This window comes from Phyllostomus hastatus, unplaced genomic scaffold, assembly GCF_019186645.2.
Source record: "Phyllostomus hastatus isolate PE091 unplaced genomic scaffold, TTU_PhHast_1.1 phas_contig_210, whole genome shotgun sequence".
Taxonomy (NCBI): Eukaryota; Metazoa; Chordata; class Mammalia; order Chiroptera; family Phyllostomidae; genus Phyllostomus; species Phyllostomus hastatus.
The window spans coordinates 266,768-290,781 of record NW_025333737.1 but is presented as its reverse complement, the minus strand read 5'-3'; the positions used below and the strand labels follow the sequence as shown (position 1 = coordinate 290,781).

The following is a 24,014-nucleotide window of genomic DNA, read 5'->3' as shown; positions in this document are numbered from 1 at the left end:
TGGGTACGCGCGTGTTTCTGCTCAGCCACTGTCATCGGGGTGCTCAAAGTCTAGGGGCCGGAGTCGCCTGCAGGTTCAGTCACTCTCGTGTCTGGCATGTGGTACTGGCTGCTGGCTTGAGGCCTCAGTTCACGGCCACACGGGCCTCTCCCTGGATTCTGTCCGGGATTTCTCACAGCACAGCGGCTGGTAAAGAACAAGAATCCCAAGAAAGAGCCAGGCAGAAGCTGTTTCACCTCTTCTTACCTAGTCATAGGAATGAGGTGGCACCACTTCAGCTGTAGCCATAGGTCCACACAGACCCACACTGAACCACTTTTTTAAATCTTTACCTGAGGATATGTTTTACTGGTTTTAGAGAGAGAGGTTGGGGTAGGGGGAGGGAGAGAGAGAGAGAAAGAGAGGAAGGGGGGTGGAGGGAAAGAGAGAAACATTGGTTGCTTCCTGTATATGCCCCAACTGGGGACTCAAATCCACAACCTAGGTATGTGCCTCGACCAGGGATCGAACCTGCTGCTTTTTGCTGTATGGGATGACACTCCAGCCAGCTAAGTCACCTGGCCAGGGCAATCCCCCACCTCTTAACCGAGCGGTGTCAATGTCACATGGTGAGAAGAGCATGTGGGGAAATGCAGTCCACCACAGCTACTTACTAGGAGTGTGACCTTGGGTAGATTATTTAGTCTCTTTGTGCCCCAATTTCCCCATCTCTGAAGTGGGGGACACCATCAGTATGTACCACATGGGTATTCCTTTAGTAGTGCCCACACTTCCACCCACAGATGCCCTGGCACAGGGGAGGTCTTGGTCTGGATTTTCACCAAAGGACAGGATCCAGCTCCAGTTCCCCACCCACCCACTCTCATGTCATACAGGAGGCACCTTACTGTGCACAGCCCTTGCGGGGGGGGCAAGTAATGGGGAGAAACAAGGGCACCTTGAGTAGAAAAGACCTTTTCTGTCTCAGTTTACTGTATCATTTGGAGTCAGCCCTTCTGAGGGACAAAGGACAATTGTCGGTAGAGACACCACGATGCTGGGGCCCCATCAGGATTTCTCTGGGCCTGGGTGGAGGGGAGACCCTGGCAGAACCCCCATCTTTATCCAGGGAGATCCGGATAAAGGAATCATGAACATGCTATGTTTGAGCTGCAGGCCTTTTAGAACGTGTCTGAGGGATCTCCCTGCCTTTCCTGTGTCCCCTGCACCTGCCTCCACCCGAGTCACTGCTCATCTGCCAGAAGTGTGACTCCCCAACCCAGGCTGCGAGCGTGGGGGAGGAACCTCAGGGTTTGCTCATCCTGGCCCGGGTTGGGGCTGCTCCTCAGCCGGGCGTTGGCAGGGGGCCCGGGAAGAATCACGGGGTTTGTGCCAGCCCAGCCTGGTGCTGCCTCATGTCTAGCACTGCCCTCCCGGGGCCTGCTCTGCACTGCGCCTCCCCTGTGAGGATGGCAATGTGGTTGAAAGCAGTGTTTTGGGTTTCAATCCTGTCGCCACCACCTATCAGCTCTGTGACATTGGCTGGGTCTCAATCTCTCTGAGGCTCCATTTTATCTCCAGGAAGAAGGACATGGTTGTGGTAAGGACTAAATGAAGTAAAAATTATAGTATATCTGGGTTATGGGAGAGTCTCATGAAATGATCACAGTTATTCTTTACAGATGAAACAACTGAGGCAGAGGGAGTTTAAGTGGTTTCCCTACAACTATGTTAAGTGTCAGGCCCAGAGCTGGAACCCAGGTGTTCTGATACCAAGTGGTTGTTACTCATCTCCTGCAACACAGAGAATTACCCCCATCCCTCAATCCCTGTTGCCAGAGGGCAATGTGGCCGTCATCCTAAGAAATACCAGCAGGAGGACTCCCCCTTTTCCTCTTTGCACTACCAAACTTGCCTGTAGAGGGCGCCAATGTCCACCTTCTGGCCCATCCTGGTGCAGGAAAGTACGCAGGTGAGGCTCTGCAGTGATAGGGGAGGGTTGGAGCGATCCAGGGGGATGAAGGGAGAGCAAGAGCTGGCTTTGTGATCGCTTTTAGTAAGAATGCCCTTTAGACAGCAGCTAGTGCCCTAGTCTTCCTACAGAAGACTCTAGGGCTACCAGTGATAGTGGCAGTATTGTAGTAGACTCATTGCAGTATTTCTCCCTGGATCAGAATCATCCGGGGAGTTTGTTAAAGACACAGATTTCCCAGCCCCACCCCAGGGCGATGGAATCAGAACTGGAGCAGTCACACTAGCTAACATGACTATAGGTCTGAGCCAGGCCCAGCTCTGAAGGCTTAACATGTAGTAACTCACTGACCCCTCCAGCCTTGTGAGCTCGGTACTGTTAGCATTCCCGTTTATAGATGGGGAGTCTGGTCTGAGGCACAGAAACGTTAAGTAACTTGCCTAAGGTCACACTGTTGGCAAGCAGCAAGGCTGGGGCTTGACCCCATGCTATTTAAGACCCAGGTGGTTCTTGTGCCCAGTGCATTCAGAACCACACATTTTTTCCTTTTAATCCTCATCTGAAGACATGTTTATTGATTTTAGAGAGAGGGGAAGGTAGAGAAAGAAGGAGAGAAATATTAATGTGAGAGAGAAACATCAACTGGTTGCTTCTCATACATGCCCCAACCGGGGACCAAACCTGCTGCACAGGCGTGTGCCTCGATCAAGGATCAAGCCCATGGTCTTTTGGTTTATGGGCCACCAGGCCAACCTAGTGAGCCAGGCCTGCCCGGGTAGAACCACTATTTTAGAACACCGGCCCCATCCCCTTTCTTGTCTCTTTTTGTTTCCTTTTATTTGTCATTTTAAATGGTGTCTGTGGTTTTTTTTTAAAGAAAACTTATAAAATTCAGAAAAGCAGAAAGAATAAAAAAATCATGATCCTTAATGTCATACCTTGAACAATATGGCCCTAAGAATATTAGTTAGTCTGTTTCATTTTATTCTGAGGTATTCTGTAAGTCTTTTCCCATTACCTGTGCTTCCACACCCACTTAGTACTGGCTGAGAGGTGCTCGGTGGTTGGGCGATGCTGTCTTTCTTTAACCTGCCCCCTCCTGTTGGGTATGTGGGTGGTCCCCAGTGTTTCATAATTATCACAATAATGTGGTGGAGACCCTTGAAAGTACAGCTTGGCTCACATCTGTGAATTTTTCCCTGTGGGATGGCATGGAATTAGAAATGGAATTGCCAGGTCAAAAGGCATGCATATTAAAGTAACTCTTTCGAAGCATATTATACGAACAGAGAGGTGCACAGATTATGAGCATTCAGGTTGATGAATTTCCATGAACTTGACACACATATGAAAAGCCAACACTCACAACCAGAAATGGGCCTAGATCTGTATTCCAGAAGCCCCACTGGCATGCACGTAATGATTCTCTTTTATACTGCCAGATTTCCTCCAGCAAAGTTGTATATCACTCTCGTTTGAGTTTTCTTAAGATTGAAGCACAAGCTTTGTTTAAAACCAGAGTGGATGACAAAACCATCTGGAGTCAGGCAGTGAGGGAGAGATACTGGTCCTCCCTTCCTGGGGTAAGAAGAGGTCGTCCCAGGACTGGGATCGGGGGTTGGTTTGGGCTCCAAATAGGTTAAGAAGCTTTTAAAGCAATAACCCTTTGTAACTTCTTCCCCTCCTTTTCCTCCTCCTTACAGAGCAAACCATCCATATAATTAATGCTTTTAAAAAATATTTTCATTTATTTATTACTTTAATTTTAGAGAGAGAAGGAAAGAGAGAGAGAAAGAGAGGGAGAGAAACATCAATGTGTGATTACTTCTTGCACACCCCCTATTGGGGAAGTGGCCCGAAACCCAGGCATGTGCCCTGACTGGGAATCAAACTGGTGACCGTTTGGTTCACAGGCCAGCACTCAATCCACTGAGCCATACCAGCCAGGGCATAATTAACACTTTTTAATCTTTAAATTACAGCATGTTCATGGTAAAAAAAAAAAAACAAGTAGCACAGAATGACAGAGTGAAAAGTCCCTCCCCCGCGATTTCCAGTCCAGCCCCATCTTCAGAGGTGACCAGCAGTCTAGGACCGTGGCTTGTGTTTCCTTCCGGAAATTGTCTGGGCAAGTATGAGAATTTACACATTCACCTAAACTCATGGGATTCTACTCTGTGAGCTGTTCTACATCTTGTTTTCATGAGTCATTAGGGTATCACTGTGTAGTAGCATATATATGAATTCTACCTCCCTCTTCTCAGTGGCCGTGTAGTGTTCCACTGCACTCCTGCACTGGTTCCGCTGCACTCGGGCGCTGGTTCCACGAGAGGGTTGAATGGTAGTCACTCAGGTTACTTCTTTGTATTTTGCTGTTACAAACAGTGATATGATCAATGCCCGTGTGCAGAGCTCTTATCGCCTCATATGAGTTAACTTGTGGAATAAGTTTATAAAAACAAAAATGTTGGCATGAGGTGCATGTGCACTGAAATTGTTGACAGATGTCACCAAATGTCCGCACATGAGTGGCGACCACACTGGTTTCCTGACGTCTTCATGCCATTAGCACTTTTTTTAACCTTTACTATCTGGTGGGCAAAAGTGATACCTTATTATTGCATAACATTCACAAAATTACGGTACATTTTGTAGCTTCTCTCGTCTGCCGCCATGCATTGCTAGTAGTCCTCTGGCAGGTCGGCACGGTGTGGCTTGTGCGGCCCTGAGTTGGGTGCTGCTCCGGGAACCCAGTTAGCACAGGCACTTGTCTTGCAGGGTTTTTTTTTCTTTTTTGGTCAGTGTCTTGCCTTTCAGAACTCGCACAGTAGGAAAGTCAGCCGAGCCACTGAGATAGTGAGCGTGGGGAAGCGATCTGTCGTTTTATCTCCATCCCGAGGTGTGAATTCCTAATTTCTCTGGGTTTGCTGGCTCTAAATGCCACAGTGCCCTGTGTTTCTGGTGGTCATAGTGTCCTTCTCTGCCATTGTCCTCAGTCCTCACCTGGCTTGTAAAGGAAGCAGAGGCTAATCTAGCCTCTCCTTTGAGGAAAGCTCAGCTAAAACCCCCCAAAGAGTACAGGACCTGCTCAAGGTGATTCAGTGGCCGAGCTGTGAGCAGAGCCGAGCCCCCCTGGGTGGCCCTGGTGCCAACTCACGCTGCCCGGAGTGCAGAGGACCTAGGCCAGATGATAGAGTGCCCGCCTCTCTTGGGGCATCTGTTTCCTGAGTTCCAGTAACTGCCTCAGGCCCCTGCCTGGGAAGGGAGCTTGTCTGTCTCATCTTTCAGCTCCCTCGGGTGGCTGTGAGGACAGAGCTGCCCAAGCAGAGGAAACCACACTGTTCCCCCTTCCCTCCTGCCCCTGAAGGCCCCCAGACACGATGGAGGGGCTCCCGGCAGGGGCCTGGCTGCCTTGCCTCCTCTGATCCCAGCCAGCTGTCTCGGCTCTGCGTTCCTCTGAAGCCCAGAGAGCCCGGTGGGTCCCCTGGAGCTCTACCCTGGGGTTGGGACTCTGGCTGGGACTTGCCCCTTCAAGTGGCACCAGAAACACCCACAGGCTTCCACTAGAGAAGCCAGGGCCTTGTGACTTGGTGGTTCAGAGTAGGTTCTGCAGAAGCGTTGAGGAGCAACCTGGGGAGAGAAGGAGTCTTTCTGGCCAGGTGTTGGGAGGACTTGGCACCTGCTCTTTGCCGTTTCATCCTTGTTCTCTTCCAGTGGCTGAGCTGAACTGTGCCCTTTTGGGGCCTCAGTTCTTCCATCTGTGCATGGGCACTGCATCCGCTGTGCATTTCTGTAGGTTTTAGAACCAGTGGGCCAGCTTTGACCTGCTGGTTGGCACCTGCTGATGCTGCTCATCGCACAGAACGGTGGCTGAGAACCCGGGTTCTGGCGTCAGACCTAGCTGTGTCACCACTGTGCCAGGTAAATTTTGTCAAGGCCCTTACCCTCTCTGAGCCACAGTGTCCCCCTTTGTAAAGTGGGATAACAGTGCTAGCATCTCAGAGGGGTTGGGAGATTGTAATAGCTAGGCTATTAGCTTGGGGCTGGTCCACAGTAAACTCCCAGAGACAGGCGCTGCCCCTGGCTCCCCTGTTCCCACAGCTTGTCCTCACATCCACTCTGCCCTCTGGCCTCGCTGAGTCAGCGGAGGTTTGGGAGGAAGCTGGGCTGTGCTTGACGGGAGCAGGAGGCCTGGCTCAGAGTGCTTCTCTTTTCTCTTGACTCACAGTCTCTACCAGAGAGCCCGTGGACCCCCTGCCACCCACCCCACACAGAAGAGGGGTCAGAGCAGGGGTGGTAGGGAGCTGAGCAGGACTGAGGGAAGGGGTGGGATCGTAACAGGTAGTAATTATAACGGCTCCCATAATAGTGTGGGAGCCCTGTGCGGAGTGTTTACGTTCATGTATAATCTCGTGAGGTTCACGGCAGCCACCCTACGTTATACAGGAGACGGTAAGTGACTTGCTGGAGGCCACACGGCTCTGAAGCTCGGGGGCCTGAGTGCTGAGAGAGGAGGGGGTGCAAGAGTGGCTCTCACCTCCCTCCAGAACTTACAGAATAAAACTGGAAAGCCCTCTGGGGCTCTCCCTTCTCTCTCCAGGCCCTAACTCCAGGGAGCTAGGAGGGCATGGTCCCTCCTGGGCTCTCCAAAGTTTGCAAATCTCAGTGGCCTCAGGGAAGTCCAAGGCACTGTGAATTCTGTGCCCTTCCCTGCCAACGCAGCCGGGCCACTGCCGCTCCTCAGCCAGGTGTCTGAGTCCCATGGCTCAGTGTCTTTTGTGGCTGCCCTGCAAGGGACCAGAGCCCCAGGTGGGGGAATCTGGCTTTGGTGGCAGCAGCTTCCGGCCTTGCCATGCCTCTCCCTGCCTGGTCCCTCCCTGGGCCTGGGCCTGCATCCTTCCCGGTGTGTGAGCACTGGATCTCTGTAGACTGGGAGGGCTTCTACAAGAGCATCTCTTGATTGTGTCTTCCCCTAGAACACACGTGATGGACCCTGTACATGCACGGTCACATGTGTGTAGAGATGAGATGGGAGTCTAGAAACTTGGTGTAACTGTCACCCCACCTCTTTCTCTCATGTGAAAGCACATCAAAATACATTCCGATAAGGGGCTTGCCGTGAATGCTCTCTAATTGATAAAAGAGAAGGTGATTTGCAAAAGGAACTTTGTTATTAGTAGCCCACGGGGCCCCTGGGTGCAGACTGAGAGTTGTGTCTGGCTCACCCTAGCACCCGGGCATGCGGTGCAGTGCTTGGCCTGGGGTCAGTGTTGGCCTCCAGGAGGGAGTCGGCTGAGCTGCCAGCCGCTGCTGGGCTGCATGTTCTCGCCCTCGTTCTTTCACGTGTCAAGCTTTTTGTCTTAGTCAGGACTTCCTCAATGGAGAGGGAGAGAAATCCAACTCCTGCTGGCATTAGGAACACAGGGACCCAGGGTTCTGCCCTGACTTTCAGTGCAGCTGGATCCAGCAGCTCAGATGCAGTCCTCAAACCCTGACCTTTGTCATGTTCCGTCTCTGTCAGTCCTCCCCCCGCCCTCCTCTGTGCTCTCCACCCTGTGGTTTGGTAGCCCCAGGGGAGAGATTGGGGGAGTGTGCTGGGAGTGAGTCCTGCTGGGTCTGCGTAGGTTTCCTGCCCACTCCTGAACCAGGCTCTGGGGCCAGGACGGAGGATGTCCTGGTTGGCCAGGCCTGGCCAGGTGCCCCCTGCCCCCAGGGCAGATGGCGCGCAGAGCTGTTTTGTTCACGGAGAGGCCAAGTGGACTGTAGGGCAGGCAGGACCCAAGGTGTCCAAGGTGCTTGTAGAGCATCCCCTGGGTGTGGGTGGCAGTGGGGGTGAGAGGTCTGGGTGTGGAGTGGACATCCAGCAGGGAGCTGGAGGTCTTATGCAAGCCTGGAGGGTGAATCACGTGATCCTTTCCTTCCTGTTGGGTGGGGTTGGAGGGTGTGGCCTGAGCTGAGAACCGCTGGGCTCCTGCTGAGAAGCCTGCTGTCTTGGAGGAAAGGACCCCACACTTGCCCCCCATGGCCCTGAACTGGGTCAGGACCCCAAAGCTGCTCCCACAGCCCATAAAGCTCCCCACCGTAGAGGAGTCAAGAAATAGAAATGTCTGTGCCATTTGTCCACAACCTGGGGTGGCCCTCTGGCACCACCGCAAGGATCTGACTCCCCGAGTGGCAGCGGGCCCCACACAGGAAACTGCAGGGAGGGTGGGCCTGGGAGAGAGGCCAGTGTGGTAGCCACAGCGGCTTTACTTCCTTTTCCCACAGCTTGGGGGTGGGAGAGGGGCCTGGCACCCCCTTGGGTTGCCCTGCCCTAGTCTGCTGCAGCGTGTGCACCACAGCCCTCTCTGGGCTGTTTTGGTGAGTGCCTACTGTGTGTCTGGGTGTGGCCAGCACTGGTGCACGCAGAGGTGCCGCTGCAAGGACAAACACACGCACACGCAGGTGCCACCTCACACAGTGCTGGCATGAGGTGTCACTGCTAACTTCTGTCTAGACTTTTGGGGGGATCTGCGCCTGTGTCTGGTACAGGACAATGTGTATTGTAGGCACTTGTGCAGTCTGAGTACATGCCTGGGTTGCACACACATGTTGATGTGTGTGCGTGAGCACGTGTGTCTGCATCCATGTGTGAGCCTGTGTCTGATGGGGAGTTGTATGTGTATATGGGATGCACGTGTAGGTGTCTCAGGTGTCTGTTAGTGTCGATATGAACCTGCATGTGAGCACGCAGTACCTGTGCATGTGCGTAGCTAATGATACACACACGTGAGCATGCACACACCTGTGTGTACCTGTGAGTCATGTGCACAGGTGTGTGCACATGTATGTGCCCTGGTGCCACACCTGTGAAGGTGTCATTGCACACTTGGGGCTGATTTTTCTGGTGTGTGCTGAGCCATGTGGAGCAGGAAGGTAGAGGTGCCACCTTGGGTGGTGGGCATGAGGGGCCCAGTCTTCAGGACTCCCTGAGTCTCCCAGATAGGCCCAGTGTAGGAATCCTCAGCCCTCCTCTGAGTTCTCTTTGGGGCTGAGCTGCCAACTTGGGCTGTGGTGTAATCTGCTGGCAGATCCCCTTCCGGAGCTGTGGGTTCCTCTGGGCGTGGGGAAGCTGCCCTCTTCAACCTCCCCTGCCTGCCTTGGTGCCTCCCAGAACACAGGACACACCTCCTAGCCCTGTGGCCTCACGCACAGGAAGTATAGGTTGAGGGGGCAGGCCTTGGGGGAGGTGCCCTGCTGGGCGCCCTGCCCTATACCGGTGGCCCGCTGACCCCACTGCACCGAGGCCACTTTGCCAACAGCCCCAGGGACATCGCTGGGACCTGGGGCCGTGTGGCCACAACCATGTTTGGCAGGAAGCGCAGCGTGTCTTTTGGGGGCTACGGATGGTGGGTGACAGGTCGGGGGATAGTGTGGGGGTGGGGGCGACTTAGGTGTGCAGTCTTGCTGAGCACTGACGGTACCTTGGGGAGAGGGAGCTCAGGTTGTGCCTGAACCCTGGGTCAGTGGGGGCGCTTTCAGGTGCCCGGCTGATGGAGAGGGAGGGTCCTGGGAGGGGCATCAGACACTGTCATGTGCTCCCATATATGTGTAGGCACTTCTGTGATGACCATGTGTGTATGTGTCTGAGACTGTGTGGTGTGCACGCCTGCAGCTACTAGTCTGTGGGACCGGGGGTGAGGTGTGTGCCTGGCTGGGTGAGTGTTTCTCTGAGTGTGACCACGTGTGCACGCTCTGTTTCTGAGCAGGTGCCAATCTTTACCTCTGGTCTTCTGTCCCTGTGTGTGCTCTTCTCTGTGCAGGGGCGTTGTGCTCCTGTCTGTGTCATCTTTGTGACTCCTCCACAGAGGAGTCTGTGGCCTGAGGACCTCTGGGGCTGCCTCCTCTCTGCAGGGGGTGGGCTGTGAGAAGAGGGGGCAGGCCTGTCCCTAGAGGTTCCTCCCCTCCGTCCCCCACCCTAGGCAGTCAACCTAGCTCTGTCCCAGCCTGAGGCACAGGGTCTGTGCTACAGTCTCTTGCCTGGCCCTTGGGACCACCTTTAGCCACTAAGCTACTGTCTGGGATGAGGAGCAAATTTTTTCCTCACCAGGGGGCCAGAACACTGAGGTCAAAGCTTGTCTCTGGTTACCAGCTGCTGACAGCTTCTCCTCAGCTGGGGAACAGGGTCTAGTGGTTTTCGTTATCGGTTTCCTTTCAGCTTCTGGGCCTGGGGCGTTGTCAAACATAGGTTCACACTTTTGCAGAGAGGGTGGCTGGGGGCTGTCCTGGTGTAGGAGCTGGTGGGCTCATGGGCGGCACAAGAAGTGAGGGAGACAGGGAAGGAGGCACTGGGCGCTGGGAAGAGGCGGGCTCTGTTCCTTTGGCTGATTTCTCCATTCTATGTGTGTGCAGCTTTTTGTTTCCCCTTTTCTCCTCTCTGAAAGCATTTTGCCACCATCCTCTGGTAGGAAGGGCCTCTGGGTGCTCCATATCTGGCAGATGAGGACAGACAGAATGATGAGGACAGGAGTGGCACCATGTGGCCTTGTGCCTGCTCATGGGCCCTTCCTGACGCTTGGGCCGAGGGGCCGCTACCTTGAAGGTGGGGTTTGGATTTGAATCACTTGGCCTGCTTCCTGGTTGGGGACAGTGTGTGAGGCTGGTCTGGGATGCATGTAGGGCAGGGCCCAGGCAGTGATGTGGTGTCCTCTGAGGCCCACCCTTCCGTGGGGGATGTGGAGCTGAGAAAGGGGGGCTGTGCTTGGCACGTCGTACGTGCTCAGCAGGTGCTTATGGAATGACTGAGGTGTTTAGTCCACGACAGGCATGCAGGTGGGGGCTCAGTGAGTTTGAGGGAATGGCAGGGCTTCCTGGATGGGTTGGAGGGTTAGGACAGGGGTCATCTGGGATGGCTGTCAGCTGGCATGGCATATCAGTCGGTCGGGGACTAAATTACAGCTTCCTGGAGCCCTAGTCCACTGCAGGCAGTGAGCAGAATCTCGTGAGTGGTTATTTTAGATCCCCATTGGATGCCAGGGAGACACAAGGTGACGGGATGGGGAGGGGAGGGAAGGGAGGAGAGGAGGCACCAGGGAGAATCTGGGGACTTTGGAATACTGAAAGGGAAAGGTTCAGTGTCACAGCCACTGCCCTATCTTCTGTCCTCAGCCCTGCCATAGGCCCCACCCTCCCAGGGCCACACCCCCACATGTATACCCTGTGTTGGACAGGCTGCGGGGCAGCTGTGGATGTGAGCACTCGCGTGGGTTGCTGTGATCCAGAGTTCTGGGGAGTGGAGTGGGGGCGGGGCCAAGAAGGGGCCACACCAGGAGTCTGGGTTCCAGTGCTGACTCCGCCCTGACGCACTGAGGAACTCAGATGGGACACTTCCTCTCTCTGGGTCTCAGTTTCTCCATGTGTGAGTGGGGGATTTCTGCCTTTCTTACAACACAAGGATGCTGTAAGAATTAAAAGAGATCCCTTGAGAAAATATAAAATGTAAGGGCTTATTGTTTGGGGTTACGATTGGGTTGCTCTAGACTACAAATATTGCAGCAGAATATGAGGCTCTGACTCTTGAGTCCAGCCTATCCTCATCCAGTGGGTTAAATGGGAGAGGAGGAGGGTGTGCATCCCAGAGGGGGTTGGGGGCCAGTGAGACCCTTAGGGACCAGCTGTGGAAGCCCCAAGGATGGGGTCCAGGAGGCCTGAGGAGAAGAAGCTGGGAGGGCCCCGGACTGGGAGCCTTGGGGTGTAGGTTGTTTTGCTGTTGGGAACTGACATCCAAAGGTGCTAGAAAACAGATCTTTTGAGGTGTTCAGGGGTCCTTATGGAACACCCCAAAGTTATTCCCAGGTCAAGACTCTTATTTATCATTTAAATTTCGGGAAGTTTGTCAAACTACAGCAAGAGGTTTGGACGTTTGACTAAATAGAATCATAAGTCACTATGAAGCAATACTTCATTATCTATTTAACCAAAGTGGCAATGAAAGATTTCAGAGAAAATACAGAAGTTTACATAATTGTTAGCAAAACCTACTTCTTACTATTTAGATTCCGTTTTCTTTTTCTTTTTTTTTTTTAAGATTTTATTTATTTATTTTCAGAGAGGGAAGGGAGGGAGAAAGAGAAAGACAGAGTAACATCAATGTGTAGTTGCTGGAGGTCATGGCCTGCAACCCAGGCATGTGCCCTGACTGGGAATCGAACCTGCGATGCTTTGGTTTGCAGCCCACACTCAATCCATTGAGCTATGCCAGCCAGGGCAGATTCTGTTTTCTTAAATAGTCAAGTACCTGATTAAGACAACAGAAAACAAATTCTTTTGATAAAACAAAATTTTTGCTTTTTGAGCAGAAAACTTTTCCACAGTATCAGTAGCAGACCGTTAGCCCTTTCAGCAGAGAGGGAAAACCGAACTCTCACTTTGCTGCGGCTTCCTTTTCATGCCTCGCTCACCTCGGTTCTCAGTGTTCTTTTCAGGCAAAGAGCGAAGATTGCTTACTGGGAAATGCAAAGAAAGAACCTCGGGATGTATTGGGGACCTTGAGGAGGGAGGAATTAACTCCAACTCTGTAGTTATTGCAGGCAAAGTCCTGTGGCGAGGACGCAGCTCAGTCCCTTGGCCTCGGGAGGACTTTTAAATTTCCACTTGAAGATTCCTTATGGAAAATTCCAACAAAGCAGGTTTTAAAGAGCCTATGGCATTGATGACTATTCTTGCTGGACTTGCTGATTATACAAATAATCAGGCCAAGTTTATTGAAACTAGACTTATTTTGCAAATAATTTAGTCTCTGTTTGGCTATTTTTGATAAAAATGAGGGTCATTTTAGAGAGAGGGTTGTTTCAATAGAAGCTATAATACTTCTTTGTGTGTATTAGGTTCTAGTGCTGTTCATTGTCCTTTCAGTTAAATTTTTTTCTACCTATAAACTGGACTGTAGCCTGAATTCTTCCAGTTGGTTAAAATATTGTGTTTGGCTATGGCCCTCCAAACTGCTACTTTCATCTTCCCATCCATTGACTTGGAATCGCTGGGAACTAAAACTGCCTGTTTCCCAAGGCCATGCAAGCTAAAGTGGGACGACTTGATGTAGACTTCAGAGAAATCACCACAACAGCTCCTCTGTGGACAGTCTTTGTTCCTGCTGCAGAAAGATCACTGGGGACATTCAAACGGCAAACTGGGAGAATCTGTCAGACTGCCACTGCCCGTCTTCACTCCATATGAAGATGATTAGAGATAGACATCTAGAAATCTTGCCTGCCTGCCTGCCTTCCGAACTCAGGAACTGAGATTATCGTCTGCTCCCATCATTAACCTTTGTTTTTTGTTCCCATAGAAATGCCTCTTATTAAATACCTGATTGCTCGGCGTGGGGGGGGGAATGTTGCTAGGAGTGTATTCGGAGTGGACTGAATGGACTCAGAGTGGGAAAGGATCCCACCCTCCAGCTTAGGGGCGTGGCGCTGACTTGTGATTGCTGGAGTGGCTCCCCATTTCTACCGTGTGGCTCCTGGTACCACCCTGTACCCCTGCTGGCCCCGGTAGTCAGGTGTAAGGGAGGGAAGCTTGTGGCAGGTCTGAGCTGAATGGGCAAAGGTGGCTGAAAGAACTTTTCAGGGTTTCAAGCATCCTGGAGGTGGTAGTGATTTTGGTGGCACTGATGGTGGTGCAGACAAAGGGATGGTGGTGACACTGATGGTGATGGTGACATTGATGGGTGGTAACACTTGTGATAGTGACACTGGTGGTGATGGTGACATGGGATCGTGGTGACACTGACAACAGTGGTGACACTGGTGCTAATTATGACACTGGTGGTGATGGTCATAATGGTGGTAGTAGTGATACTGATGGTAATTGTGACACTGGTGGTAGTGGTGACACTGGTAGTGACATTGGTGGTTGTGACCCTAAACAAGAAGAGACACCAATGGTGGGAATGTTGCCTACCTTTCTGTCTCTGGAGAGAGAAAGGCGCCTCTTTTGCCAGCCATAAGGGCTGACATATGCAGAGAGTAAAAATAGAAGCTTGGCAGAGCTGCCTTGTCTTCCAGTGAGGTGCAGGCTGGGGCGGAGGAGCTGGCTGCCAGGACAGTCTGCCGCAAACGTGATCTCCCCCGTGCCGAGCTCCTGGGCCTGACAGGTCCCACCCGCCTGGGTACCCTAGAGCCTGCTGTCAGGTTCTGTCCCAGGAGTGAGGTCTGCCTCCTTGGCTAGATTGCCAACTCACAGAACGGCGGGGGGGGGGGGTCTTTGGTGCTGGGAGTGCTGGCATCTTTTCAGAGCAGAATCTCGGGAAGTATTGATGTGTTGTATGTCCAGCTGCCAGTGACTGATGAATCTAGGTTTCCCTGTCTTCTTGTGGAAAGGGGGTAATGAAGGGAGAGGCTACATACAAAGTGCATAGGATCCCTGGGTCTGGAGTCAGATACCTAGATTCAGACTGGGCCAGTGACTTCACCCTTCTGAACCTCAGTTTCCTCATTTCTAAAATGTGGAGAATCCCCCTGACCAGTGTGGCTCAGTTGGTTGGGTGTTGTTCTGCAAAGTGAAAGGCCACCAGTTCAATTCCCGGTCAGGGCACATGCCTCGGTTGTGGGTTGGTCCCCAGCTGGAGTGTGAACAAGAGGCAACTGATTGATTTTTCTCTCTCACTCTCTCTTTCTCCCCCTTTCCTCTCTCTCTGAAAATAAATAAATAAAATCTTAAAAATAAATTTAAATTAAAAAAGGGGGCAGAATAACTGTATCCACCTCATAGGGCTAGCTGGGGCTCCAGCCCTACTAGAGCTCACTGCCCTCCCTTTCCTGGGCTGGAGGAGAACTCCCCGTGGCAGCAGCTGTCCCCTGCAGGCCCCTGTCGGCCTGGTGGTCTGGACTGGCCCAAGGACCTCTCTCTTGCAGATGCTGGTTGGGTGCCTTCAGCCCTGGCACTGACCGTAGCCCTTGCTTTTCTCTTGGCAGGATCGACAAGACCATGCTGGCAGGCCTGAAGGTCAAGTAAGTAGCCACTTCCTGTTATGCAGAGGTCAGAGATGATGGCAGACTAAAGCTCTTTGCCACAACCCCCCACCCCGTTTCCCTTGAAGTTCTGGGAAACATGGGTGGGGCTGTTGCATTTGTCATTCTCAGTCTTGGGGGGCTTCTGGATTGGAGGAGGCTGGATCAGGCTCCTGACTCCTGGGGTATTTGGGGAAAGCAGGTGCTGGAATGCAAACAGCAGGCACCAGAATGGTGGGAAAGTGATGTGACTTTTAGACTACATCTTAGGCGTGTAAGAAAGATATATGTGTTTTCTATCTTCTGCATTTTATGTGGAACCCTAGTCCCACAGGCTGTCTTTCTGACATTCTCACCTACTTTAAAATTGTGCTACATAATTCTAGGACATTACGAAATACTCCAGTGTGTGTGTGATCAGTAGGTTATTGAGTCATCTGTTACCAGACATATATCTTGCTGGTCGGCCTGGTCCTGGGGCTCTCAGAGACTTCAAACAGCAGATTCAGGGCCTGGGGATTATCTGTTCGGTTTGCCAGGTATCTTCTTGTCTGTCTGGGAAGTCCTGAGCAGACGCACCTCTCTCCCAGAACCTCCTTCTCTTCTCTCACCACCCTTTCCTCTCCCCTCTATGTTTCTGGCCAAACAATCTTGTCTACATCCTGATGCCCTTTCCCTCTTGAATTTAGCAAAAGTCCACTTCCATCTGTATCCCTCCTTTGGGCAATGAGTACTGACCAATCATCTATGCCAATGGAGTGAACTGAAAATGAGGAACGTTCTAGGAGAGAAAAATAGCATTGGCCACTAGCTCAAAATATTATCCTGCCACATGTGAATTGGCTTGTACATGAAAAATTCCTCCTTCAGAGTTGGCTTATTCTGCCTCTAACTCCCCCATCTCAGCCGAAAGGTTTTCCAGGCCAGTCTCCCTCTGCCATACCATTCAGTTGCCAGCACTGACTGAATTTCCCCCAGGTACATGTTGCTGGGCAAAACACAGCCATTCTTGAGAGCTGGCATATAAGGCGGTCAAAATAAGAGCCTCCCTACTCCGGTTTGTTTTGCTCAGAAGGTTGAGGGTGGGCAGTCGGTGGGACAGGGATGGATGGCAAAATATTCCTGGCCTCAGAGCTTTTAGTCTCTTTGTAGAGTTGACATCAGAGGTGCCATGAGAGCAATCCTGGAGGACTGATAGGAGGAGGTGGCTTCTAAAGCAGCTCTTAGAGACAGGGTGGGACAATGGGCCCACCTGTGCCTGTACATGGGGTGCGCATCAGCACAGCCCAGCGTCAGGGTGAGTCACCATTGGGCATGGCACTTAACTTCTGTGGGCTTCAGTTTCTGCACCTCTGTCCAGCGTGCACGGCAATGTTTGGCCTTCTTACAGCTTCTTATCTGCGTGCTGAGCAAGGCATGGAGCAGAGATACCAAGGGGTGTAGAGAGGTGCAAATCTGTCTTATGGTGCTGTCTTGAGACATCTTGTTCAGTTTAATATAATGAGGTTCTATTCGTTTGCACTGGTAAAGAGGGCATATGTAACCTGGAAAAAGACTAGTTACAAAACGCGGTGAGGGCCAGGGTCATGTCATGGGGCGATGGTGAGACTGGGACTGCAGTGGGGTCTTCAGGTGCTTGGGGGACGGTCTGAGAGCGTGGCCCCTGGGGAGATGGTGTTGAGGTGGTTGTTTGAGACACTCTGTAGGACCATGTTTCTACTCTATTTGGTTAGGATTCTTTTGATTGCAAGAAACATAACCCAGTTAAATATGTTAAAGTTTATGGGGAAAATCCCACGCTGCCTCAGGGAACCCAAGGGGAAGAGGTAGAGTAGAGCTCAGGAAGCGGGGAGCATGAACTGGAAACTGGCCCCATTAAAATCCCAGCTGGCTTCTTTGCAGAAGCTGATAAACTGATCCTAAAATTCATATGGAAATTCAAAGATAATCTTGAAAAAGAAGAATGTGATTTCAAAATTTTCTGCAAAGCTACAGTAAACAAGACAGTTTGGTACTGGTGTAAGAATAGACACACAGATCAATGGAATAGGATTCCAAGTCCAGAAATAAACCCTCACATTTGTGGTCAATTGATTTTCATGAGTGTGTCATGACATTCAATGGAGAAAAATAGTCTCTCAACAAAGGGTGGCGGGATAACTGATAGCACATGCAATCGGATAGAATCCAACCCCTCTCTCACACCATACAAAAAATTAACTCAAATGTAAGAGCTAGCACTAAAAGCTCTTAGAAGACACATAGATAGAAATCTCTGTGACCTGAGGTAAGGCAGAGGTTTTTCAGGTGTGACGCCCAAAGTTCAGCAGCAACAACAGCAGCAAACTGATAAATTGAACTTCTTCAAAATGAAAAAACCTCTTGTGTCACAAAGGATGCCACTAAGAAAGTGAATAGACAACCTACAGAATGAGAGGAAATATTTGCATATAACATGCAGGAACTCATATCTAAAAATATAAAGAACTCATAACTCAATAACACAAAGATATAACACAATTAAAAAATGGGCAAAGGATCTGAGTAGACATTGTTCCAAAGAAGATGTACAAATAGACAATAAGCACGTGGAAGGATATTCAACCTCATTAGCCATCAGGGACAGGCACATCAAAGCTACAGGGAGATACCACTTCACTCCCTCTCAAATGACTATAATCAAGGAGACATAATTACAAGTGTTGGTGAGGAAGTGGGGAAATTGGAGGCCGCATACATCCATTGCTGGTGGGAATATAAAATGGTGCAGCTGTTCTGGAAAACAAGAAGACAGTTTCTCAAAAGGTTAAACGTAGAAGTATCACAAGACCAGCAATTCCATTTTAAAATATTTATCCAAGAGAAATGAAAGTGAATGTTCATGCAGAAACTTGTACATGAATGTTCATGGCAGCATTATTAATAATGGCCAAAACTGAAAATAACCCAAATGTGTATCAGCAGGTGAATGGATAAACATAATGTGACATATCCGTACAATGGCATGCTATTTGGCCATAAACAGGAATGAATTACTGATACATGTTAGAACATAGAGGAACCTTGAAGATATGCTGAATGAAAGTCAGTCACAGAAAAGCACCCGTTTGATTCCATTTATATAAAATGTCTAGAATAAGCAAATCCATAGTGACAGAATAGATCAGTGTTTTCCTAGGGCTGGGGGGGTTGTTGGGGACACAAGGGGAGTGAATGCTAAGGGTTACAGCTTGCTTCTGGGGGCGATGAGAGTGTGCCGGAACTATGTAGTGGTACAGTGTTTACACAACCTTATGACTATACTCAAAACTGTTAAAAGGGTGTGATTTGCATGGTATAAGCAACAAAGCTATTTAAACAAAGAAAGAGGATCTGGTTGCCCCAGCTTGGGTGGGTTGCGTACCACTGGGCCAATCAGCTTAGCTGGAGAGATGGAGTTTTATGGATAAAATTTGGCTGCTGAGGCCACCTCTCTGCGTGAGAGGGGTTAGTTCTCAGAGAGGAAAGGTGGATTATGGGCTGGGCCGATACTGTAGGAGGTTTTGTCCAGCCCTCTCCACTATCCTGGGGACCAAAAGGAGGATCTGTGCCTGCTCCTCCTCCCCTCCCCTCCCCCACTGGCAGTACCTAATATGAAATTCTCTCCTGGTGCCCAGGACACATCTCTGCTCACTGACAGGTCCATGTGGTGGCCAACTGCTCATGCTAGGGCTCTCCCCGGCACTGCGGTGCCTCCTTCTTTCTGCCTCTGCCAGGTGAGACATCTTCCTCTTTACTAATGCCCCGTTGACTACTCCACTGAGCACCAGATAGCCCTGGGCTGTGGCCTGTGTTCCCAGTGGCCTCAGCTCCTTCTGCAGGGACCTGGTGTCCTTGACATGAAGTCAGCCGAGCAGCTCCTGGAGGTGTCGCTGAGCCACGCAGCTCTGAAGAAGGGGGTTCCAGCCCCACTGTTACTGAGTACTTGCTATGTGCTAAGTTTTCACTGCACAGTTCCCCTGAGGTTTCACAACCACCTCATGAAGCAGCTACCACTGCTCCCCACAGCTTACAGATGAGAAAGTGGAGGCTCAGAGGGCTCAGGAAACTTGATCACCGTCATCAGTGAGCAAGTCATGGGGTTAGGATTGGAATCCAGGCGTGTTTTTCATGGCTGGTTCAGTCCAGGCTGGAGCTGAGTAGTTCTCAGCACCTACCCCGCCCTCCTTTCCCACCTTTTTGTACCTGCTGTATATGAAGACTCTGTGCGACTCGGTCACAGAATACACCTGCCTCCGCAACATTGTGGGCAAGAGGGCCCGTCCCTCTGCGGGAGGCCTGGGTTCAGAGTGTCTGTGGTGCCTGAATGACGGCACCCTTAGAGGTGGGGGTACAGGGGGGTGGAGCCACGCAGGAAGACTGGAGAGCATGGTGGCAGCACAGTCCAGTATGTGCAGGAGAAAGAGCTGGGAGGGTCAGGTCAAACCCCCAGGCTAACAAATGGCCAGATCATCCCCATTTGTAAAATGGGAGGGTTGGACTAGTGTCTAACCTGCTGTCTTCTAGCTTTGACATTCTAGGAGTTGAGCTTGATGACTTGGGTCCTTTTCCATTTCTCTCAGGACCTTGATGATGGCAGGTGCTCACTGCTGAGTAAGCGAGTACATGCATGCATGAATGTCTTTGAGAACAGGGACCCTGAACACCTCGTCTCTGGCTCCCAGGGATCTGGCACCATGGCACATAGCGGGCTCTCAGTCTGTATTTGCTGAATGAATCACGGGTCATGCAGTTAGCCCATTACATGCAGGTGGAGGGATGGAAAGAAAGAGGCAGTGTCAGCAGGTGGGGCTCCCCCTTCTCCAGCCTGCTCTGGGATCAGCTTGGGATAAGGTCCCTGTCTGCAGCAGTTGAGCCGTAGTCAAACTACATGCCCCCAGGTGAGGGCCCAGGTTGGCAAGACCAGGTATCTGGGGTTTGCTCAAGGAGCCGCATCCAGAAGGTAAGGACCCGGGCTGGGAGCTTCAGGTACTTCCCTCCATCACTTTTTGCTGCTCCCGGCTCTCCCTCTCAGGGACCTTGCTTCTTTGCTGAAGAAAAAGATATGTGTGTGTCTGCTCATCTTACCGGCTGGTAAGCCATGCCCCAGCTGACCGGGATGACCGTCACCCAGGGACTAGCCATCATGGGGCGAGGTGAGCATGGGGTCGGTTCAGTGCAGCCTGTCCCCGCTGCTGGGGGCACAGTGTCGTGCACACCCCCAACGATGGGAAGTTTGGAACCTATGGCCTTGTAGAAAAAAGAATCCAGCTTTCGGTCATTAGAAACGTCATCTCTGAACAGAGGGAAAGCTTGTGATGGAGCCTGGAGGAGACTGTGTCCTCTTATTCCCTCCTCAGGAGAGGGATGAGGGGGCCTGGAGGAGCCGTCTGCCCAGCAGCCTGGCTGGGCAGCATTCAGCTGTCCTGTGGTTTGGCCAGAAGACACCACACAGTCACCCCTCATCTAGGTTTCAGATTTCACCAGCTAAGAATTTAAAATCCTATTAGAAGTGAGGTGACCACACAGGCAGGAGCGGACACAGTGTGTCTCAGCTTAGCCTCCCTTGGCCCCTGGGGTCCTTGATGGCAGCTGCGGGGCCATTGCCCATGCAGGATGGGGGTGGGGCTTGTTGCATCTAGAAGGATCTAATTTCTTGCCCTTTTACACTCAGGGCTTCCATTCCCCTTCTATGAGAATTGTGCACAGAATCTGGGTGATTCCCCTCATGGACATCTGCTTCCCTGGGCTCTCTCGCTCATCTAGGCCGCGGAGAGCAGAGTCAGGGCCCAGGTGTCGGTGCACCGCGTCTTTGTGTCCAGCTTTCCAGCCTTCCTTCTGGAAAGCCCACCCTCCACGGTCCACCCCTCGATTCCAACTTAATGGCTCTTTTCTTGTGTTGCTCTCGGGCCATGATCGCCAGTCAACTCCCTCAGCTTCCACCAGGTCTTTGTTTACTGTGGATTACAAGAATCCTTGTGGCACCACCAAGATGTTCTAGAACTTCCTTTGGCTGCTCCATCTTGCTCAACTCCTCTTTCACACACCTAGGACATCTGCTGAGAGTTTGCTGGGGTTGTTAAGAATGGGGGAACTTGATTTTTTTTGTGGGGGACGGTGAGAAGGCTGAATCAGTTCAGATCCCATTTACCAGGCACTTACATTCCAAGCCCAGTGGTATATCTCAGGGGTTGAGAGGAAGCAAAGATGAAAAACACCATCTCTGCTCTGAAAGCTGGCAGCTCCACCGGGAGACAGACGTACAGACAATCGCAATGGAATGTGACAGGTGCTAATGGAGATGTTCCCAGAGAGGAAGGAGGAGGGCTTCCTGGAGCCTTGGTGATGCCCGAGCCATCTCCAAGGGTTAGTGAGGTCAGGCTGTCGACGGGAGAGGCACGCACCCTGCACTCGGGCAGCAGCAGTGCACACAGGCGGGGGGGCGGGGGGCAGGGCCTGGGTGCGGTTGTTACTACCAGGCAGAAAACCGGGTGGGAGTCCTGGGACCTGCTGGGCTATGTCTAGGAGTGTAGGAGGCTGTGTGGAGGGCTGGGCTGGCTTTTCTGGGTGACCGGAGGCCGTCGAAGGGGTTTACACTGGAGAACCACGTGGCCAGATTGGAGTCTGAGGGCCACTTGAGTGCCCTCCGCTGCTGACTCATCAGAGCGGTTGGAGGCTGGAGCAGGGGCCTCGGGGCTGGCGAGAGTGGACTGACCGGGAAGCTGCCGGGGCAGTGGACTCCCCAGCCTAGAGCTGATTGGGATCTAGGAGGTGAAGGCAAGGGAGGGGTCAAGGTGAAAACTGTCAGGTTTCCAGGTGAGCCCTTAGCCACATCTATGGAGACCGAATATATAATCTTTGCCCTCTTTGTGCCACTGTCCCTTCCTGTGTGGCTGGCTTAGATCCTCACTCTCATACCTACCTCCTCACCACCCCGCCCCACCAAAGAAGGGTACAGTGGAGGGGAGCAGCCGCAGCTCGAGGGCTGCAGGAGCGGCTCTGTGGCCCGGGATCAGGCCAGGCAGTGCTTTCTCCCTGGCCTGGCAGGCAGAGCTGCGGGGTGGCCCTGGGCTCTGGCCCCCACCCTGCCTGGCTCCTGGAGTGCCTTTGGCAGGTGAGCTCCAGGTACGTAGTGGTTGTCCTTATAACTGACAGCTGGCCAGGCTGGGTGCTCAGGACCCACTTTCAGACATGTTCCAGGTGGGACCAAGGGGAAAGGTGCTGTTTCTGTCTCAAGTAGCAGGCCTCGGTTCATTGATTTTCTAGGCTGGGCCTCGAGCCGCAGAGCAGTGTTGGTGTGTGTGGGCGTGTGTGGGCCTGTGGTGTGCTTGCCTGTGCAGGTGGACACGAGCTTTGAGGGCCCATGTGGGTGACTGTGTGGTGCCTTTTTTTGGCTTTAGTGAGTTCCTATGGTAACCACGAACATGTCTGTTTTGGGATCTGGAGTCTCGGGGCGTGAGTGGTTATAGGGAGAAGCAAGGCGAGTGGGTGCTTAGCTGGCAATTGGGCTGTGGCCTGATTTCATTGCCAGGTACCTGGAGGTACCATCGCCAGGCAGCAAGCCCCAAACTCCAGGAACTTATATGCTCCTGGCTTGCCTCCCAGCCAGTCCCCGACATGCCCAGGAAGCCCTGGTGAGTCCCTGTTCTGATTTCTTAATGGACAACAGCTTCCTGGGTCTTGACCAGGTCTGGCGGGCATCTGCTGGTGGGCTGGCAGGGAGCCAGCTGGCAGCTCGGTCAGTAGGTGCTTGGGCTTTGGGGATCTTCTGGGATGGGTGTGGGAATGTGGGCAGGGGGTGCTGTTTGTCCTGGGGCCCTGTGGGAGTGCCTCCATGTGGCCGTGGACTGAATGGTACTTGTTGACCTCTGGGGACAGGGCGGGCTGTGTTACTGTGGGAGAGGAAGGTGAGCAGAATGCAGATGGGGCAGCCTGTGGCCTGCCTGCCCAGAGTCAACTACCCCTCGCCTCATTCAGCTCCCCATGTGAATGAGTCCTTGTGGACCCCAGGTCCCTGGCTGTGCAATCTACTTCTTCACAGGTCTCCCTAGGCCCAGGGGCCTGCCGGCCTCGTCTGTGTGGGAAGACTCAGGGTCCCAGGGAGAAGAGGCCAGCGGGCCCAGCCCAGCTCACGGGAGCTGGATTTGGCCAGGGCTGGGAAGGAGGCTCCCTCCGGGCTGAGGCTCTGACTCCCCACATGTGCATCCCTTGTGCTCCTGTCCACACAGTGCGGACATCTGGGTGTGTCGGGACCCCCGGCCCTTTTGGAGAGGCTCATGATGGACAGGAGCCCAGGCAGCACTCAGAGGTGTCTGGGAGTGTGTGTGGGGGGCTTTTATCCCCTTCCTCCTGCTGGGTCCACTGGGGCTCTGAGCAGGGAGTGGGGAGGGGAACGTCAGGAGGGAATATAGATAGCCCCCCCCATCCCGCCACCTCTGCCCAGGAGTGAGCTGCTCCATCTTCCTCTGGGGCCCTGGGTAAGGCTGTGCTGGGACTGGGGTTGGGGGTGGTGGTGCTGGAGGGGTGGCTGAGAGGGGCAATGGCTTGCTGGGTCTGGCAAGCCCAGTGGACATGAGGATGGGCAGCTAGAGGTCATGGGCTTCAACCTCCTTGTTTGCAGATCAGTCCACTGAGAGCCCAGGCGGGGGTTTCCTAACTGGAGGTGGCTCAGTGTGCAGGTGCTTGGTGCGGGGTCAGGACGCGAGAGGTCGGTGCTCGGTCTCGGTGCCACGCCTGGCCCTGTTCTGCTCCCCATTAAACCTTCTGCCTTCGCAGCTCTCTGGCCGAGGACCTCATCTCTTCTTCTGAAGACGGGCCTGAGGTCTGCAGGGGTCTGTCAGGCCGGGGTGCCAGCCCGGTGAGGGGCCTGGGGGCTCAGGCGAGCAGCATCTGTGCTCTGCCAGGGCGTTGCCTGACTCACCAGATCCTCCACTTACAAGGGAAGTGGAAAATTTGGGGTGCCAGGCCACATCTTGACAACTAACTCGAGAATTAAAAAACAAAGCTGTGTGTGTCCTGTCCTGCAGGCCAGATTCCGCCCACGGGCTCACCGGCGT

At 52.5% G+C, this 24,014-nt stretch overlaps 1 protein-coding gene across 4 annotated transcripts in view; it reads left to right on the top strand.

The window, feature by feature from the left end:
• RAP1GAP2 (RAP1 GTPase activating protein 2) overlaps window positions 1-24,014 on the top strand; it is a 194,578-nt gene that overhangs the window by 6,067 nt on the left and 164,497 nt on the right. For 2 of the 4 annotated variants that reach the window (XM_045835754.1, XM_045835756.1), the window contains exon 2: window positions 14,905-14,940. In XM_045835754.1, the coding sequence (XP_045691710.1) occupies window positions 14,918-14,940 (23 nt within the window). In that variant the 5' untranslated portion in view covers window positions 14,905-14,917. Of the gene's footprint in view, window positions 1-9,195; window positions 9,340-9,630; window positions 9,649-14,904; window positions 14,941-24,014 lie in introns of those variants that run through there. The other 2 variants (XM_045835753.1, XM_045835755.1) reach the window with 2 other exon arrangements.